At 41.7% G+C, this 21030-nt stretch overlaps 1 protein-coding gene across 1 annotated transcript in view; it reads left to right on the top strand.

The window, feature by feature from the left end:
* Positions 1-20536, top strand: part of XRCC2 (X-ray repair cross complementing 2) — a 30911-nt gene extending 10375 nt beyond the window's left edge. Inside the window, exons 2-3 of the mRNA XM_030550067.1 lie at positions 2576-2657; positions 18371-20536. Of these exons, the coding sequence (XP_030405927.1) occupies positions 2576-2657; positions 18371-19086 (798 nt within the window). The 3' untranslated portion in view covers positions 19087-20536. The remainder of the gene's footprint in view (positions 1-2575; positions 2658-18370) is intronic.
* Positions 20537-21030: the final 494 nt, after the last annotated feature.

Here is a 21030-nt window from a genome sequence, read left to right as displayed (position 1 = left end):
CACACTTTATGTTGTGGATTTAAATGAGTCTTAAACTTTTAATAAACATTAATACAGAAACACATCTATTTGCTGCTCCCTCTTTATGCCTTTTTTTTAGGTTGAAGGAGAGTAGCACAATTGGAACTTCACCTTCAAAAACCATAATTAGCTGAAATCTAATAATTTATCATCCTAGAGGAAAGGCTGTTTGTTCAAAAGTCTTAAATATATTCTTGGTGTCTCAGCTTGACAGCCTGTGTCTCTTGACAGCTGAAGACTTCTTAAGCATCAAAGTAAAGCATTCCATGATCTTGCGAGGCTTGGATCTCTAAAACAGATATTCATATAATATTACTGTTCCCTGCCACACTGTTATGTAAGATTTTTAGTAAACTTTATTTGACTTGCAGAACAAAGTAGACTGAGTGTTTTGTCTAGTAAGTAGCAGCAAAATAATGTAAGGAGAAAGAGGCTAGATAGTAGGATAACAATCTAAGCTTTTCAATGACTAATGGATGTGTTATCTTCTGGACATGTAAAATGAATAACATTTGTAAATATGAACCATTTGCTATGAAAATGTCTCACAGCTAAGTAAAATGTGTTAAAACACTCTTCAGAGTTTTTGCATATCATGATATTCTGGTAAATTTCACTTGGCTGCCATCATATTAAACACAGTGGAGCAGTAAAAGTCACGGTTCAGAGAAGGTAGGTAAACAAAGACAGAAGGGGACAGGAGACTCACAAAGGGGAAAGAAAGATGCAGTGCAGGATGATGAGAGTGGAGAGAACATAAACGTAGGAGGAAGAGCATCAGAGGTGTAGCCGTGTTAGTCTGGATCTGTAAAAGCAGCAAAGAGTCCTGTGGCACCTTATAGACTAACAGACGTTTTGGAGCATGAGCGTCGCATGATGCATCCAACGAAGTGGGTATTCACCCATGAAAGCTTATGCTCCAAAACGTCTGTTAGTCTATAAGGTGCCACAGTACTCTTTGCTGCTTTTATAGGAGGGAGAGACTCCATAAGCACAAGGGAACAGCAGCAGCACAATATAACAGAGCAAGTTATATTCAGTCTCTTCCCTGATCCTGTTTATATGGAATACTATATTTTTTTTCAGTGAGCATTGGTAACAAGTTGCAGTGTCAAAACTGTAACCATGGATCTAACGTGTATTATACAAGTATTTCATGCATTGAACAAATGCATGAATCATGGATCCAGTATAATGTCTATTAAAGTGTTTTTATTCTACTTTTAATGAGCATCTCACGAAACTCTTATCAACACACCTGAACAGAACAGAACAGTTACAAAGGCAAACACGTTGACATTTTATTAATGGAAATGAATGGTACAATGTCTGTGAAAGTGTCTTACTTGGAGTCACATCATAACCTCTTGAAGCAAATTTAGTGTCATTTAGAGTTTTTATAATACCGTTAAAAGAAAACACAGAAAATTGGTTTTTAAATAATTTAAATTGACAATAGCAAGGAGATTTGGAAGAAAAGTTGTCCATCAAATATAGTTTGGAGGAGGGGGAAATATGTGCTGGGAAGTTATGTTTAGAGTTATGTGCTGAGTGCCCAAAGGATATGGCTAGGAGAGAGATTTGATACACTTGTACAGAATTTATTTTATTCTAAAAATCATTAATTTAGAGCTTATGGATGGTTCATGGAAACTGAAGTGCTCTGTCTTCAGGACATATACTCTGGCAGCAGTGCAAGCTTTTTTGCCTGTGTGCTTTAATCCAGGTATGGAAGGACGTTTCTAGCAGTGGGTGAAGTATTCATTTCTTGAATTGTTGGCCTCTTTGTTGAGACCGCCAACTATAGTATATTTATGTGGACACCTGTCCATGTTGGCCTCTTTGTTGAGACCGCCAACTATAGTACATTTATGTGGACACCTGTCCATTTAAGAACTGGCCCAAGAACACCCACTTGCCTTACAAAGGCTGTTGAACAGTCATCGTGTAATGACTTTTGATAACTACCAGCTTGTGTTGTATTTGAACAAGTAACGGTGAGGTGATAGGATCTGTAGCCCATCGGAGTTCCACATCTAATGTAAGTTGAAATACGTAAGACGCTTTTACTTATAAATGAGCTGAGGGACTGGATGACTCAGGAGACTGATAATGGGGAATACAGCCTTTCACCTCCAGATCATTACTTTGAAGTCACTATCTGATGGCTGTTACAAAAGGACCTTCTTTCCTTTCATCCTATAAAATGGCAACATTTCCATATTTCAAAGACATCCATTCTTGCAGCAGTTTTATCTACCAGTAGCTCATTCTTGTGTTTTTGTAAATACAGGTTCTTACATGGCACTTATCGCCATGGAATCCTGGTGCTCGTTGCTAGGAGAGATAGAAAGTCAACGTCTGTTACTGTACTGTCCAATCTCTGAGCTTGCCACATGTCTGCAGAAAGACATTTTAAAATCAAATTAATCTCTTGACAGAGCTATCATTGAAAACACACTAAATTCTGTGGTTCTGTTGTGTCTTATAAACTTCATTTCCATGACCCATTTTTTTAGTTAACTCAACATCTTTTTATCTTTTGTTTTTAAAGCTACTTGCACGACTTGAGGGCAGAAGTTCTCTGAAAAATCTTGAACCTTGTCTGTTTGCAGATGAAGGATTTCCCATTCATGGTAAAAATATATATATTTTATATAGGTGTGTGTGTGATATCTTACAAAACTGTACAGTATCAAAGTAAATTTATGTCTGTCAGGTTACCTCGAGCATGCAAATAGGTATAAAATCCTGAATTCAGGGAGAGACTAAATGTTGACATAATAGACTTCTGTAAGGCATTTAACTTGTTATCGGTACTGTAAAACATTTTGATTATGAATCTGGAATAGTACATCAACATGACATACATTTAATGGATTGAAAACTAGCTAAGTGATAGGTCTGAAAATATAATTGTAAAAGGGGAATCATCTTTGACTGCCTATGCAACTAGGATCCTGCGAGGATCAGTCCTTGGCCTTGTGCAATTTAGCATTTTTATCAGTGACATGAAGGAAAATATAAAATTATAGATGACACAAAGAATGGGGGAATGGCTAATAATGAAGAGGACAGGTCACTGATACAGAGCAATCTGGATCGCTTAGTAAACCAGGTGCAAGTGTAACCCACCCACCTCCTTGGGGTGGTGTTCTATCACATCTAGTGGCACCAAGACCGCTCAGAGAGAGAGAGATTAATGAGTCTGCTCTACAGCCTTAGCTAACAGCCAGTTGGCTTTTAGCTTATGCACTAGAGGCTTATGCATTAAGCTCCAGAGGTTCCCGTTTCAGTACCGCCCAATGATGACCGGGGTCTGTCGGTGTTACACAAGTAAATAATATACTTTTTGATATGGCCAAATGTAAAGTTATTCATGTAAGATCATTCGAGCATTACCTGTGTCAATGGAGTGGTATGCCCGTTCAGTCCATCCTGGGATGGCTGAGAACATTGGCGCGAAGCTAGTGCACAGCTCCTTGATCTGCTGTCGCTGCAGACGTCAAAGGGTCGCGGAGAGATTCACCTCTTCTACGCCACTGTCACTTTTTCCATCGTAGTAGACACCTTCAGGCCACTCCACGTCATCTCCGCCCTGGGCTGTAAACTGACAAACCTTTAATTCTCTGGAATAAAAGGGCTTTATAGAATTAACATGGTACACTTTAGACTTTAGGGTTGAGGTGGGGAATGCTATGAGATAGTTAACAGCTCCTAGGCGCTCTTGGACCGTGAATGGCCCTTCCCATGACGCTTCCATCTTATGGGCCTGTAGCGCCTTTAAGACCATAACTTGGTCCCCTACTTTGAAGGAATGCTCTCTGGTATGTTTATCATACCAGGCCTTTTGGTCTTCCTGAGCATCCTTTAGGTTTTCTTTAGCAAGGGCTAAAGAGTGTCGGAGGGTGCTTTGTAGGTTGCTTACAAAGTCTAGAGTGTTCGTTCCTGGAGAAGGCGTAAACCCCTCCCATTGCTGCTTCACCAACTGTAATGGCCTCTTAACCTCGTGGCCATACACAAGTTCGAATGGTGAAAACCCTAAACTGGGATGTGGTACAGCCCTGTAGGCAAAAAGCAACTGCTGCAACACTAAGTCCCAATCATTGGAGTGTTCATTTACGAATTTATGTATCATGGCCCCCAAAATTCCATTAAACTTCTCCACCAGGCCATTGTTTTGATGGTGGTAAGGGGTGGCAACCAAGTGATTCACCCCGTGAGCTTCCCACAGGTTTTTCCTGGTCCCTGCCAGGAAATTAGTTCCCGAATCTGTAAGGATGTCAGAGGGCCAACCTACCCTGGCAAAAATGTCTGCCAAGGCCTGGCACACAGTTTTAGCCCTGGTGTTGCTTAGAGCTACTGCTTCCGGCCATTGGATAGCAAAATCCATGAAAGTCAGTATGTACTGCTTTCCTCTGGGTGTCTTATTTGGGAAAGGACCCAGAATATCCACACCTACTCGCTGAAATAGGACCTCAATTATGGGGAGTGGCTGGAGAGGGGCTTTGACCTGGTCTTGGGGCTTTCCCACTCATTGGCACACCTCACAAGACCGGACATAATTAGCAACGTCCTTGCCCATTTCCTCCCAGTGGAAGGACTTCCCCAACCTGTTTTTGGTTCTGTTCACCCCAGAATGGCCACTGGGATGTTCATGGGCTAAGCTTAAGAGCTTTACTTGGTACTTAGTTGGAACCACCAACTGTCTTTGAGGACGCCAGTCTTCCTGGTGTCCACCAGAAAGAGTCTCCTTGTGTAAAAGTCCTTGTTCTACAACAAACCGGGATCGGTTAGAAGAGCTGAGAGGTGGTGGGGTGCTCCGTGCCGCCACTCAAGCTTTGTGAAGGCTGTCATCTGCTTCCTGCTCAGCCTGGAACTGTTCCCTTGATGCTGGAGACGTCAGTTCCTCCTTAGACTGTGGACTTGGGCTTGGTCCCTCTGGAAGCGATGTAGGTGATGGGATAGTTTTCATTGATTGTGAACCACTCTCCGCTGGTGCAGTATGTGATATTTCAGGCTCTGGTTGAGCCTCTTGGTTAGGGTTGTTTGCTGCTTCTGCCAGTTCAGGCCCGCTGGTGCCCTCTGGCGTTGGAGTTGTAGATGGGTTTGCCAAGCCCTGGAGTCAGTGCTGGCAATGGATCTGGTGCTGGTTGCTTTTCCAGTTCCGGTTTTGGGACTGGATTCACTACATCTGTAGCATTCATGGGTAGAAGATCCGGTTCCACCATCTCTGTCTGGGTCTCTGGTAACACAGACGGAGTCCTGATGGATGGCTCAGGAACAGGGATGGGTGTGGAAGCTTACTTGGGCTGGCTGCCTGTGCCCATTCCCACCCTCTTGGCCAGCTTCACATGGTTTGCCAAGTCTTCCCCTAGTAGCATGGCGATGGGATAATTGTCATAGACTGCAAAAGTCCACATTCCTGACCAGCCTTTGTACTGGACAGGCAACTCAGCTGTAGGCACGTTTAAAGATTTTGACATGAAGGATGAATTGTCACTTGGGCCTCTGGGTTGATGAATTGGGAATCCACTAAGGATTGATGGATAGCTGACGCTTGTGCCCCAGTGTCTCTCCACGTGATAACCTTCTTTCTGCCCACTCTCAAGGTTTCCCTTCGCTCCGAGGGTATTTGAGAGGCATCTGGGCCTGGGGATCTTTGGTGTGATTGTGGTGTAATGAGCTGTAATCGGTTGGGGTTCTTGGGGCAGTTGGCCTTTATATGTCCCAGTTCGTTACATTTAAAGCATCGCCCAGCTGACTGGTCACTGGGCTGAGGTGGGTCGCTGGAGACTGGTGAGGTGGGACAGTAAGGTGTCTGGGGCTTTCTTGGAGTTGTAGGTGGGGCCTTGGGTTGCCCCCGGTGATAGGGTTTAGTTTCGGGTAGTGCTCTCTGATATTCGTTCCAACTGCTAGTAGTTTTTTTCTTTTCTGCCACTTCCACACATTTGGCTCCAATCTCCCCCGCCTCGGTTACAGTTTTGGGCTTCCCATCTAGGATGTATCTTTCTGTTTCCTCAGGAACACCCTCTAAGAACTGTTCCATTTGCATTAGGAAGGAGAGAGCTTCCACAGATTCAGCACTTGCTCCTGATATCCAGGCATCCCAATTCTTTCCAATGTGGTGGGAGTGTTGGGTAAATGACACATCTGGTTTCCACCTTAGGGCTCTGAACCGCCGACGGGCATGCTCAGGTGTTAGCCCCATTTTGATTCTGGCTTTAGTTTGAAAAAGTTTATAATCGTTCATGCGTTCCTTAGGCGTTTCAGCCGCCACCTCTGCTAAGGGTCCACTGAGCTGTGGCCTCAGCTCTATCATGTACTGGTCTGTAGAGATGCTGTATCCAAGGCAGGCCCTTTTGAAATTTTCTAAGAAGGCCTCAGTATCATCACCTGCCTTGTAGGTGGGGAATTTTCTGGGATGGGAAACAGTACCTGGAGAAGGGTTGTTAGGGTTGGCTGGTACATCCTGCTTAGCCCTTGCTAATTCCAGTTCATGCTTTCTCTCTCTTTCCCTCTCCTCTATCTCTTTTTCTCTCGCCTTCATCTCTTTTTGTTTCTCCTCCATAGCTCTTTTGTGGGCAGCCTCTTTGGCTTTCTCTTCTCTCTGGTGGGCAGCCTCATTTCTGGCCATCTATCTGTCATGTTCCTTTTGGCTCTCCTCAGTCTGGAGTTTGGCTAATTCCAGCTCCTGTTGTATGGGGTTTTTTTTCTTTGCTTGACATGTTTTCCTGCTCTGCCTAAGCTATCTTGGTTTGCGATGTAAAAAAAACCAAACCCACAGCTTTTAACTGGACTTCTCAGAATGAGAAGAGACCAGAAAAACTGCTTTGTAATTTGTCTTTTGCAAACTGGTTATTACCCTCCAGCTAAGCCCAGCTGGAATCCTTTCTAACAAAGCCTTGTTAGAAAAACCTTTATCTGTTTGCCTTCAGGGTATCTCTCCTTCACTGCTTCCCCAGCATCTCAAAGGAGGAAAAAAAAATCTGGCTTTTGGTTCCTAAAAAATCCCTCACCGCAGCTCACCATGTCAAGGTTCCTTCCCCACTCTGAACTTTAGGGTACAGATGTGGGGACCTGCATGGACACTTCTAAGCTTAATTACCAGCTTAGATCTGGTATCGCTGCCACCATTCACAAGCACTCCCTTCCTTGGGTAGCCTTGAGAAACTTCCCCAATTCCCTGGTGAACACAGATCCAAACCCCTTGGATCTTAAAACAAGGAGAAATTAATCATCCCCCTTCCTTTCTCACACCAACTCCTGGTGGATCCAGATCCAACCCCCTTGGATTTAAAAACAAGGAAAAAATCAATCAGGTATTTAAAAAGAAGGCTTTTAATTAAAGGAAAGAAAGGTAAAAGAAAACCCTCTGGGAGAGATTAGCATACCAGCTACTCTCTCAGACAACAGATTCAAAACACAGAGGATGTTCCCCTGGACAAAAACTTCAATACACACACGAATACCCAAATTTGATAATTCCCTTAATGGTACCAAGACAAGTTACAAAGAAAATAAACATAAACCTATTTATCCCTTTCTAAAACTTGCTACTCTGATAAGAGGCTGGTTTCTTGATCTTTTTCACTCCAGCTGAAACTGAGACTCTTAACAAAGGAAAACTTCCCTCCTTCCTTTTGAAACATCTTGTTCCCCCATTGGTTCCTCTGGTCAGGTGTCAGCTAGGCTAGGTGAACTTCTTAACTCTTTACAGGTAAAAGAGGCATTAACCCTTAACTATCTGTTTATGACAGGCGGTATTGTGGCCAAAAGGGCTAATGCAATCCTTAGGTGCAGGACAAAGGGAATCTCTAGTAGGAGTAGGGAACTTATATTGCCTCCGTATTTGGCACTGGCGTAACTGCTGCTGAACTGTTGTGTTCTGTTTCAGTGTCCGGTTCAGGAATGATGATAAACTGGAGAGCCACAAGAACAGTGAAAGGATTGAAAGATATGCCTTATGGTGAAAGATTCAGAGCTCAATCTGTTTAGTTTTACAAAAAAGGATTAAGGGGTGACTCGATCACAGTCTGTAAGCATGGGATACAGAAATTTGATAACACAAGGCTATTCAATCTAGCAGACAAAAATATAACAAGATCAAATGGCCGGAAGTTGGCGCTAGACAAACTGAGTCTCAAAATAAGGCACAAACTTTTAACAGTGGGGGTAATTAACCAGTGGAACTGCTTACCTAGGGCTGTAGTGCAATCTCTTATCACTGGCGATTTTTAAATCCACATTGGAAATTCTTCTAAAAGATATGCTGTAGTTCAAACATGAATTAATTCAGGGTTTTATGGCCTGAGTTGTATAGAAGGTCAGACTAGATGATCACAACGGTCCCTTCTGACCTTAAAGAATCTATGAAATCTATGAAAATAAACAGCATACATATCTATTTGGGGACCACCATCTGGAAAGCAGCAACTATGATAAACTAAAAGGACCTTGCAGTGAGATGCCAATGCTTTTATGTTTGTCTGAGGGAATTTAATGTAAAATTAGAGAGGCAGTAATGCCACTCTGCCTGACCCTGGTGCAGCTGCCTCTGACTCATTGTGTATACGTCCGATTCCTCCAAATCACTATAAGTATAGGAAGAATTAGAACAAATAACAGAATGACAATAAAAAGGATCATGATGACTGAGAAAAAGGAAGCGTGTACAGTCTTAAAAAAAGATTAATTGTGGAGCATTTGTGTATTTATAGCATTTAGACTACATGTCTAACAATAAATGATCCATGCCCCAAGGTACTTTCAAACTCAATGGAACAAAGGTGGTGGCTAGTTGGGAGAACAAGGCAACATCAGTAAGACTGTATGAAGGGTAGAGCACAATATGATGACATGAGAAGATTTTTGTTATTGGTTTTTAAAGATGGAAAAAATAACTAGATGATTTAGATGACTAATTTCTTTTAGTCTTTGCAGAAGAACTGGGAGATCAACAGGAGGGATTTGAACGAGGAAGAGGGTATTGGCCTGGAGTATCAGCTCAGGAAGACTGTTCCATGATAGTGGGTAGCATGAAAGAAAGCATAAACCCAGCTGTAGGAAAAACAGGCCAGTATGATTTTACAGCAGTTGTTGCAGCCATATTGCATGTGTATTTTAAGGCTATCAGACACATGGAGTGGCTGGATCATAATTGGGGAGATATGGCAGCTTAAAATTGAATGAGAGAGTTCATGGAAAGCTTTTGAACCAACTGTATTTCAAAAGGTCCTTTTTTGCAGGTAGTGAGGGCACAGATTCTTTCTATGTATCCGTGGCTCCCCCTCACCTAGATCAGTATTCAGTGTATGAATTCATAATCTAAATTAAAATTTATCCAATGGCTTTTGCAATTCCTATTTGTACTCTATCAGTGTATGGACTGTTACTGAGATATTCATCTTCTCAACATTTACTTTTGTTGAAAGATAGATGCAATTAATATTTGTTTCAAGAATTTCATTTTGCAGTTGTCATTTTCCAGTGGGAAAGCATTAAACAGATTCACTGTAACAGCTGCTTTTTTGGGTGCCTGTTCCACCTTCCTGCACCAGGAAACTGTCATACACGTAATACCTTTGGATTCAGAGAAGTTTGAACACTTTCACGATAAGGCTAATTCACATGAGTGAAGTTTTCTCAGCTCAGGACTGCTTTCCCACTCCATAATAGTAATAAAAACCAACTAGTGAAATTGGTAAGTACTCTAAATAATGCTCTGTAAGATTTGCAGAAAGGATAACTTCTCTCTTTTTAAAACAAACACAAAAAAACCCAAAGACTTTTCAGTCTGTTCTTTACTTCTTGGGTGCAAAGTCCCAAAGAGAAATTTAGCTGGGACTTTTTCTTGATGCCCTTCTCTTTTTTCTGGATGCAAACCAAAATAATACCAATCTTAAATTTGTAGGTAGGGCCAAATACAGCCTTCACAGAAGTGGAATTGTACGGGATGTAAACTAGTACAGCTTTTGACCTGTATTAATTAATTTTTTGTTATGCAGACACTTAATATTACAAGTTAATTTAAAAGAGCCTTGCAAGTCATTTTTACTTACCTGAGCCCATATACTTGTTGTTTTTATCTTTTTTCCTAGCTTTGTTGGTTTTAACTCCTGATGAAAATCTAATTTTCTATTCGTCCTCTCACCGTAATTAGTTTCATTTTTGTTTGTCTTGGCCATGTTACCATACCTTATATGTGAATTATTTCATATACATCTTCACAGAAAATTTTGTTTATTTTTTAGCATTTTATTAAATTAGCTATGCTTTTTCCTGTTTTCATTGAAACAGAACAATATGTACTGTATTGTTTAAATAAATTATACATGATTCCATTATAGGCAACCAAGTATTCATAATGTATAGTCAGAGCATCATAAAATAGAAGCAACGAACGTTTGGAGCTATAGTGATATTCCAGCCACTGTTCCTAATCATGAGGGAATTGTGCCTTTAAGGATACATCAGCACATTACATGATACTTTACTGTATTCCTAAATAGTGCAAATGGCATGAGCTTTAAAAATAATCTTCCACTATTGCCAATCAAGTCTGTCTCTACCACCTTTGAATATCAAGCTTAGGTGTGGGTGTAAATGTACAGCTCTGATTTTCAGCTTTACTATGACACCCAAAATTAATTTGAAGTAAACATTTCCTCCCCCTACCTTCACTTGCAAAAAGTAGAGAATAGTGACAGCCTCTGCCCAATTTCCTAAATGACTAACCTATCATTGTCACAAAGCATCTGATAGTGTGAAAGCTGCAACAGCCTGTAGTTAAGACTGCGATTTAGTCACAAGTATTTTAGTAAAAGTCATGGACAGGTCACAGGCAAGAAACAAAAAGTCACAGCCCCTGACCTCTCCATGGCTTATACTAAAAATACCCCTAACTAAATCTTAGGTGCTGGAGTAGGGGGCAGGAGCACTCCAGCGGGCGCTGAGGCTGCTCTGGGAGGGGACGGCCTGGGGCCCTGCCACTGCTGCTCCAGGCAGGGGACGGTCCAGGGCCCTATTGCTGCTGCTGTGGGTGGGAGGTGTCCCAGGGTATCACTTCTCGGGGACAGCACCCGGGACCAGCTGGTGGCCCCAGGCTGCCTAAGCAGCCGATGCAGCGGGCCCTGGGGTTAGCTACATTGGCCGCTGCAGAAGTCACAGAGAACCCAGAAAGTCATGGAATCTGTGACCTCCATGAAAGACTTGTAGCCCTACCTATCGAATAATACACATCACCATCACTGCCACTGAGTGTGATAATAGCCTGACTTGAATTGTCTACTGGGCTGCAGTGCAATAAAATAGTTCTACAAGCATTTGCTTCTGCTATGTGCTTTCTGAGATACGATGGCTAGAACTAAGCACAGTATTCTAGGTGAGGACATACCATCTATTTATATAATAGCATTTGAGGGTATGTCTATACAGCAGCGTAAGCCTGGGCTTGAGCCTGGGCTCAGCCTAACTTCCTTTGCATGCACAAACCAATTGTGCTACGCTAGGACTTAGATCTAGGGTCCCAGGACCCTGCAGGTCCCAGAAGTCCTTTGGATGTATCCCAGAGTTCCCAGCAGCAGAGGAGCAGCGTTGCTGGCCAGTGCAGTGGCCAGAAGAACCATTACTGCCTTCCTGTTCCAGCTCCTCCTTGCTGCTGCGTGGAGCTTGCATGGAGCAGGGAGCGAAGCGGACAGGCAGGAGGTAACATCTGGCCACCAAGATGTTGGGAGTCATCCCTCTCCCAGCTCTAAAGCTCCCCTTCCCTACAGGGCACCTCTTGGTCCCACTCCGGTCTCTGGCCCTTGCTCCTGGGCCAGTGACACGCAGATCTTTTCCCCTGTATGATTACAGCTAAATAGAACTATTTTGTATTGTGAATAGTCCATGGTATTCTTTACAGTGTGCATCAACTTGAATTCAACAGTACTGAATTTCATGACACCAGGCTGCTCATTCACCTAGCTCTGATAGGGCCTCAGTCTCTAGTCTTGATTAATTTAATTAGCTTTGTGTCATCTGTAAACTTTCCCATGCCATCAGCACATTTTTTCATGTTGCTGTTCATTTACTTTGCAACTATTAGTAAATATTAGGCATCGCTAGTCCTAATATGGAAACCTTCTGTTAACCTCCTTCCATATTAAACTGGCCATTTATTCCTGCTCTGTATCTTAGTCTATGACAGTACAGTACTTCTTATCCCATAGTTATTTCCCCTCTTTTAGAGCACTTTGAGATCTACTGACAAAAATATAACAGGTGGTATTAGGTAGTATTAATATTTATTACTTTGTTTCCTTAACAGCCTCTTGTGAGAGACTTTGTCAAAGATTTTTTGAAAGTCCAGTTGTCAGCCAGTTCTCCTTCCTCTGTTGTGTCATGGTTTGCTTGCTCTGATCCGCAAGGGTGAACTTCCTCCTCTTATCTTACGGTAGCAGCCCAGTCACTAACTTCGTGAAAATCTAAATTTATAAATTATGCTATAAAGGGCTCTCATTACATAGTGGTTCTTATTGCGGGCAGCCTCTTTGATAATCACAAAGGCACAGAAGTTCCCTGCTCCCTCAAGTTGTTTTTACAGTCCAAAGCTCACTTCTTTTGAGAAAATGAGTGTTAACTTCAATGTTCAATTCAGACATAAGTCACACCTAACTGTATTCAACAAACTTCAGAGGGAGTTTAAATAAGGTGTCTTGTCCTTAGATTAAAACTAGTAAACCCTCGGAGAAACTTTTGGAATAGATTTTCATGTCATTTACCATTTTTTACATAATTAAACTTTCTGGAAGCGTTTATTAGGTCATAATGATCCCCAATGCTTGCTGAGAACTCTTCCCCCAGAGCAGGGCTTTACAGACGGTAACTTTATATGAGTACACACACAAACTCCCAAAGGAAAACATCTTTTAAACTGACAAAACCAAATATTTACTTCATAGAATAACTTACAATTTTCTTAAACTCATCACTGACAACAGTGCTATTCCCTACTTCACCTAAACCATTGTGTCACATTTGTGTGCTTTTTGAACAAGCTGTATTTCATTTCAGAGATGGATGAAACAGCCCTTAATGTTTAATTGACAAATCCAGTAACTGAGCGACATTCAGAATTGCCATTGAAGGCAATGGAAGTCTTGTGCAGAAGCCAATGGCAGGACTGAGCCTATATTTTGTAAAGCACTTTTCAGGAAAAGACAAATTAGTTCTAAAATATTTCAAAGGCTGAGAAGGAGCTGGAGGAAATGACACCACCCAGCATATTTGAGAGGACTTCTTCATGCCAGATTCATATTGTAACAGGGTTCTGTGATTGTTGTCATGTCCTCAGCACAGTATGTGACACAACAGAATAACAGATGCCTGAAAGTAGCAGTGTTAAATATTGCGAACTCTGAATAGGAGAGAAAGTGAGGATTTATTTAATATACAGAATAGTCCTTGCCCTTAATCTAGCAAGGGGTATTCAGCACAAACAAACAAACCCTGATTGCCTCCCAGGCCTTTCCATGTAATTTTGGAAACATCAAAAATTGAGAAAAATAGAACTCCAGTTTGAAAAGACACTGCTGAATTTCACATACTCTGTATTATGGAGAGAGAGTTTACAGGTCCGGCTGAAGTGGATAGAACTGTCACATCATGTGTAAATTACCTCTAACACTTCCAGTGTGTGAAGCAAAGAGTCTCAATTCACTGCTTCTTCCCTCGTCTCAACTTCTCCATGATAGTCTGTGTACTTGTGAGCAATAATAGCCTATGGAAGTTGAGTAATGACTTGAAAAACCCTATTAACTCAGACAGGCACAAACATACTGGAGCAAAGCTGCAATTAATTCTCTGCTCTTGCCTTCCTCTGGAAAGCTCTTACCCCATTTACACTTGCCTTGGTCATGGAAATGCAAAGCTTGCTGTAGTTACAGTTGTGCAATTCTAATTCTGCCAGAGTAGACCAGTTAAATGTCCAGTTTACTGCACATGCTTTTACCATAATGTGTGAAGCCCTACATGGAATTAGCGTACACCATAAAAAGAGAATAGTAGCTTTCTGAAACGAAAAAGAGAGCAATTAATAAATAGTTAACTTTTATCTTCTTCTGATGTAAGCCTGACTTTTTAGGAGTCCTGCATGTGTATCTGACAAAAGAACCACCTCCCTACTAATGGGGTCTGCTTTCTAGTTTGTCTTTTTAACACTTCCTTGCATTCAGTAGTCTGTTTTTAATTATTATTTCAACTGTGGATGAAGCAGAATTTCCACGTAGGTTGCATCCGCCTGCAAAGAGAAAAATCACCACCTCAGATGGCAGAAGAGTAGCTTCCTAGCTCCCATGCAATCTGCAATTCCATCTTCCCAAAAGATGCAGTTTCATAGTGTAAGCACTGTCTGAGAAAATACATAATAAATCATAGAATCATAGACGTGAAGGACTGGAAGGGACCTTGTTAACTTACCTAGTCCAGTTCCCTGCACTGAGGCAAGGTAATCTGCTGACTTTCCCGTTGTCAGTCACAGGTACACATCACTAGCTAGTGAAGGGGAACAAGCACATTCCATATCTGAAACACTACAGGCCTGTCGATGCTACAAAAATAGACATCTAAACATGACAAGGACATCTAACATGTTTTTCCTTCCCTGTATTATCTCTATTTTTATTTTTTCTTTGTATATTTATCAGAAATAAAAGTACAGTCTTAGTCTATTATGTAGCAGCCTCTTCTTCAAGCCCTAGCCACCTGTAATGACAGAGTTGCTGCCAGTCAGTATCGTCCAGTTGCCAATCTTTCATCAATAGTAATTTCTTTAACACTAAGTCCTTGTCTACATGGGGGGGCACGGTTTAGCTTGCTCACCAACTAGTACGCCATACTAATAGCATGCACTCGGGATAGCTGTGTCTTTTTTCAGTTTGCATCATTGTATATACATGACGGGTTTGGTGCATAGAATATCAGGATTGGAAGGGATCTTAGGAGGTCATCTAGTCCAACCCCCCCCCATACTAAGCATATGGCAGTCTAGGATGGTATCCCATGGTCCTTTGCTTCGTTGCTGACCTATGTACATTCTGGGATTTTTCTTGCTGCACATTGTGGGATGAATAGAGGAAGCCAGTGGAATATTAGGACTTGGGGTGAAATTCAAAGTATCCCATGATTCTGCTGTCGCCACCTCATGCTTCCTCTCTGTCTGGGCAAGCTAGCACCATTTTAAATTGCAGTCTGTTGGTCAGGATGGACCAACAGTGCATCTTGCAGGTTTGGTGGCAACCCCAAATATGCAGAGGCTGTTTGGGCTTTTTTTGAGCTGTTGAAGCTGCGGAGCTTTGGCTTTGGACTTCACCCACTGCACCACTGAGCAGATGATGCGGCGGCAGTAGCAGCTCCTCCAGTAGCAACAGCAGTGTTGGCAGAAGATGAAGGATGAGGAAGATGACAACGATCAACTACAAGTACATGAGCTCTTTCTGGAGCAGCTTCACGTGGTACAGCATCATTTCTAGACTCAGAAATCCAGTGTTGATTGGTGGGAAAGGATAATTGGTGGGAAAGGATTCATTTCTGACTGGGAATCAGGCTCACTTTCTACACAGCTGCTCTCATGGTCTGGAGTACCAAAGAAATCCTGGCTTCTGTGAACAGCTCTCCACTGCCCTCCTCATTGTTACCCGGGGTTCTTTCAACCCAAAGCTCTTGGTAACTTTTACTCTGTGCGAGGAGGTGTCAGGAAATAAATCAGGGGAGACGCGGCCGTCCGACCAATAGATGGCTGGCACAAACAGGACAACACAAGAGTGCTTTCACTTAAAGCTGAACTTTACTAGTCTCAAGCACTTACACACGTCCACAACAAGATTAGTAAAACACCCCCAACCCTTGATAATTACCAAAGCTGAGTGTGGCTCTCGAGTGACACAGCGGCAGGCTTCTGGTGGCCAAATCTTCCATCGGCCGGTGGGGACCACAAGATGTATCCAGAGGGAGAGTCCAAGAAAGTTCAAAAGAGTCTCCAAATAAGTCCAACTATCTCAAGGTTTTTCCCCTTATTTATACATTAGTAATAGAATGACGTGTCCCTTAAAGAAACCTTGTTAAGTATGCATCCGACGAAGTGGGTATTCACCCATGAAAGCTCATGCTTCAATACATCTGTTAGTCTATAAAGTGCCACAGGACTCTTTACTGCTTGTTAAGTAAGCATTTCAATGATCAACAAGAAGTTCCTTCTGATTATTGATTAACCAGGTGTGAGTTTTTCCAGTGTCTGCAGCCTTGAGACCCCGATAGACATTCCTGGGGCACGTCCTGCTCTTCTAAAAGGTATCAGCAACTTCAACACAATTCTTATCAGGAAGGACACGGGGTCAAGCTGCCCTTGCTGTGGCACCCAAAACCCCCTTCCCTCCTGCCTTTGTCAAGCTGAGATTACTGAATGGCCAATTTACAGCTTGCTGACTTGGCCGCCTTTAACAATAAGCCATAGTGGTTTTAGGCACTTTACTGGTTTGCCAAAGTCTCCCCATACACTCATGTCCCTCATCCAGTGACTCTTGCTGCTTGTCCTTGGGGGAGAGGTGCAGGGTCCACAGCCTCCTTGGGTTCAGTAGTGGTGTAATCACATAATATCTTGTCCAACTTCTTAAAAAATAGATTATATTTCCATGGCTGGACTGCTTCTTGGCATCCTGCTTTTAAAGTAAGCTTGCTTGAGCTGATTGATCTTTATCTGGCACTGCTCAGTGTCCCAGTTGTGACCTGTGGATATCTGACTAGCAGTGTCCACAAACATGTCTTTATTGGAGAGGCTGGCCTCAAGAGCTTATTGCCCCAGTTCTGCTCCCCAGATGGCAGTGAGCCTCAGCACAGCTCGAAGCAGATGCTTGAGGCATGTTGTAAAGGCTGTGGGAGTAATATTGGTATAATGCCAATAATATTGGAATCCAGGAGCAAATGGGGCAATCCTGGTACTGTGCCAGCTTTTAAACTGGAGTGGGGACATCTGGTCAACTTCACCCCATAGCAGTGGAAAGCACACAGGGGTACAGACAGGTCAGTAATGGGCACTGCAGAGCAATGTAGAATAGCGGTTGGATGACTGCCAAAGTAACGTGCAGCAACATTGCATCCACATGAACAATAGATCACACTAATTTGCATCAATCTTAATACACTTTGAAAGAGGACTCCAGAGTTTGTGATAAATACGGAGTTAGTGCACTCTAAGGAATTGCGTCATGTACGAAGGTATTTTCGGGCCACACCAACTTGAGTTAGTGTAGACTAAACTCCTTTGTATAGACAAGCTTTAATTAACAGCAGGTGAAACTTAATTGTGTGTTTGCGGTGGGAGGGGGAATAGAAAAAGGAAATTACTTGTTCATGTGCAGTCATCGGTAGCATATAGTTGTTAGCCACAAAATGGATTTTTCATGTGAAATGTGATTTTAGTTTCTATTTTATCACTTATTGCATTAACCATTGTAGTAATCATTGTAGAACATACTGATAAAGCAGCATGAAGAATTGTATTTTGCAGGGTTTAATTAGACACCAAAATTAGGCAAAATAATGCAAATTACTGTTGGGGATTTGGGGGTAAAAAGTCAAAACTCAGTTCTCTTTAATATCTTTTAGGAGTTCTCTTTATTTTATGTTTTAGTACTGAATACCATTGACATGCATCATCAGTTGCATCTGTGATGTATGTTCCCTGCTTCTTTCAGGGGCCTGACTGGGACAGGAATGGGAGAAAGTGTGTTCTACATTTGTTCTACTTGTCAAAACAGCAAGAAGCCACAGAACTCGCTGGGCCAAAAGGAAGAATTGGCTTCTTTTCAGGAATTCTGATAAGGATGCAGCAATCTAGTTTAACAGTAACAACTACAGTGATTCTCAAACTTTTTTTTTTTGCTTCACATAGCAAGCCTCTGAGTGTGACACCCCCCACCCACCTTATAAATTAAAAACACATTTTTATATATTTAACGCCATTATAAATGCTGGAGGCAAAGTGGGGTTTGGGATAGAGGCCGACCGCTCACAACCCCCCCATGTAGTAGCCTTCTGACCCCTTCAGGGGTCCCGACCCCTAGTTTGAGAACCACTGAACTAGTAGATGTAGATCAGGGGGGCCCAAAATACACTTCTGGCCTGATCTTTCTGAAGCAATGAGCATTTGCAGCTGTCAGTGCATACTGGTAGCTCTGAATGAAGTAAATGACTTGTGAGTGCTTGGTGACTTTGAAAAATCAGGTCAGTAAACCTTGAAAATGGAGCACACATTGCTTACAAACTGTCTCATGTGCTTGGTTTTTAATTTTGTTTTCTTTTTTATTCTCAGGAGATGTCGTTGAATTCCATGGTCCAGAAGGAACAGGAAAAACAGAAATGCTTTATCACCTGATAGCCCGCTGTGTCCTTCCAAAATCGGGAGGGGGACTGGAAGTAGAAGTCATGTTCATTGATACTGACTACCATTTTGACATGCTTCGCCTAGTTACCATTCTTGAACACAGACTGTCCCAAAGCACAGAAGAAATGATCAAACAGTGCCTTGGAAGGCTTTTCCTGGTTAATTGCAATAGCAGCACCCAGTTGCTTCTCACTCTTTACTCTCTAGAAAACAAGTTTTTTGCTCACCCTTCTCTCTGCATTGTGATTTTAGATAGTATATCAGCTTTTTATTGGATAGATAGAAGCAATGGAGGCGAGAGCTTTAACATTCAGGAGATGAATCTGAAGAGATGTGCTGAATTTCTTGAGAAGCTTGTAAGAGAGCATCATTTGGCCCTGTTTGCAACAACACAAACGATAATGCAGAAATCTTCAAACTCCACTGAAAGCTCCATTCCTTTAAAACTTCACTGTGAAGCTGATGTAGAATATAGGCCTTATCTTTGTAAATCATGGCAACAAATGGTAACACACAGAATATTTTTCTCTAAGCAATGTAATTTTAGCAGTAGCAAAACTTTTTCAATTGTTTCTTGTCACACCAAAAAAAACCATGTCATAAAATGTTCATTCAGTGTTGCAGAATGTGGAGTTCAGTTTTAACTTCAGTCTGTCTCTAAAACTGTAGTAAATCTTGGCACATCACAGTCTAATTAACTTTAAGTAGTTTTAAAAAAAATTCTTTTAACCTATTTTATTATCTCAGATTGTTAATTAATTTTGTCACCCACATTTAAACATCTTAAACTCAGTAAAGGGCAGAGGAGTTTAAAGCTTTGAATTTCTGCAGAAGGTCAACTTAAAATAGAGGAGAATGTTGAAACTGCTTGTGTGTGGTTGATGCATAAAGAGATTAAATCAAGAAGACTAAAAGTTTAGGGCATCTTTAACTCCCAATACACTTATGTAATGTAACATAGAGGATATACAGCACTGACTTCAGCTCTGTCATAACCATCTTCCAGCAAATTATGTTAGTGATTGTGTTTAGGCAAATGTTAGCTCTTTGTAAATATTGGTCTTAATTCACTCCTATTAGTGTGGGGCTGTACACTGTGCATACATCCTGTGTCAGCAGGCACAGTTACCTTTCCCTGGAGGAGATGAATCCCTCCCCTTGGGTGTATGTAGTGTTGGTTAATGGTGGTCCTAGCCAGCACTGCCCAGTTGTGGAGTGTCACATGCTTGGGGGAATAGAGATTATGGCTGTCACTGTTCTGCCAGCAGTCTTCAAGCATCAGCAGCTCTCCCAAAGTTGAGGGACACAGGTCCATAGTTGACTGATCCTAGGAGGTAGCCTGACCCTGTAAGTTAGTGACAGACCTAGCAAGAAGTTAACATTTGAAAGGGAAGGGGCTAGAAACTTAATTTTTTTTAAATAAAATTTCTAGCTCTCCTCCTCCCCCAAATCTGCAATGCCATGTCTCTGGGTTTTGTGGGCCCAAAGGCTGTGATTGCTCACAACCACAAGCAATGTGGTTTATGTTACAAGTTTTAGATCCTCATTTATTATTATCCCAGCCACTGTTTGGAAAATCAGTCTAGCCACAGAAATGCTCACCCAGTTGTGTAAATACATAACTTAGGGATCTCTTGCTTTCAAATGTTTATCAGTCCACTACCCTATGTCTCCCTTTAGATGTATCAGCTCTGCAAAGCCAAGGATTGCATGGACCCACCGTAATGCTAAAGTGTATTCTCAAAAACTTCCTCTACATTTCATTTTCTTTGGTCTATGTTTTATATCATGTCCTCTAGTATTTGAGCATTCTTTGTACATGCTATCTCCTGCACGCTGTATTTTAATAAATAAAGACACACAAGTCTAAATCATATGATTTGAAAAAGGCAGAGGAGAAGACTCCTGGCTAAACAGCATATATTTCTTGGTGCACTTTATGTTCAAAGCCATGTGCATCAGTTAGTTTAGCAATCATACAGTAAGTTCCTTATTGCATAATCTTTTAGAGGTATTGTTAAATGTTACTACCCTTTTACAACTGCTTCGCCTCTGTGAAATGAATTTTCATCCAAATATAGTTCCTAGCACTAAGGTGTTACAATTACTAGTCTCAAAAGCCCAGAATTCTAAATAAAAAGCGACTGATGCATTTTCACTCCTAGAGAGGAAGATTGATGATACGGAAAGCTTGCACACCTGCCCAATGGTGGATAGAGAATGCTTTAGTTTCAATGGCTGTTAATTTTGGTTCCTTTCACAGACACTAAAGACTGATTTACAGTGGTGAATGTAATGTACTACCACCACCATCTTATGTTTGTATCTGTTTAAGGGAGAAGGGAGGCACCCTGACACAACTTACTTATTATAAAATTGTGATTTGAAAGGCAGATCAAAGTAAACATAATGAGGAGTGGATGAACAAAAAGATGTATATGCACTGCTACCATGGTAAGAAACAAGGAGTATAGGGAGAGGATAAAGAATCCAGAAACACTTCCTAGTAAAATGAAGATCATGTATACAGGAAAAACAAGCAACATAGTATATATACCTCTACCCCAATATAATGTCCTCGGGAGCCA

The sequence above is a fragment of the Gopherus evgoodei genome, chromosome 2 (assembly GCF_007399415.2).
Source record: "Gopherus evgoodei ecotype Sinaloan lineage chromosome 2, rGopEvg1_v1.p, whole genome shotgun sequence".
Taxonomy (NCBI): Eukaryota; Metazoa; Chordata; order Testudines; family Testudinidae; genus Gopherus; species Gopherus evgoodei.
Note: the sequence above shows the minus strand (reverse complement) of the source record. Positions and strands in the feature narration are given on the sequence as shown.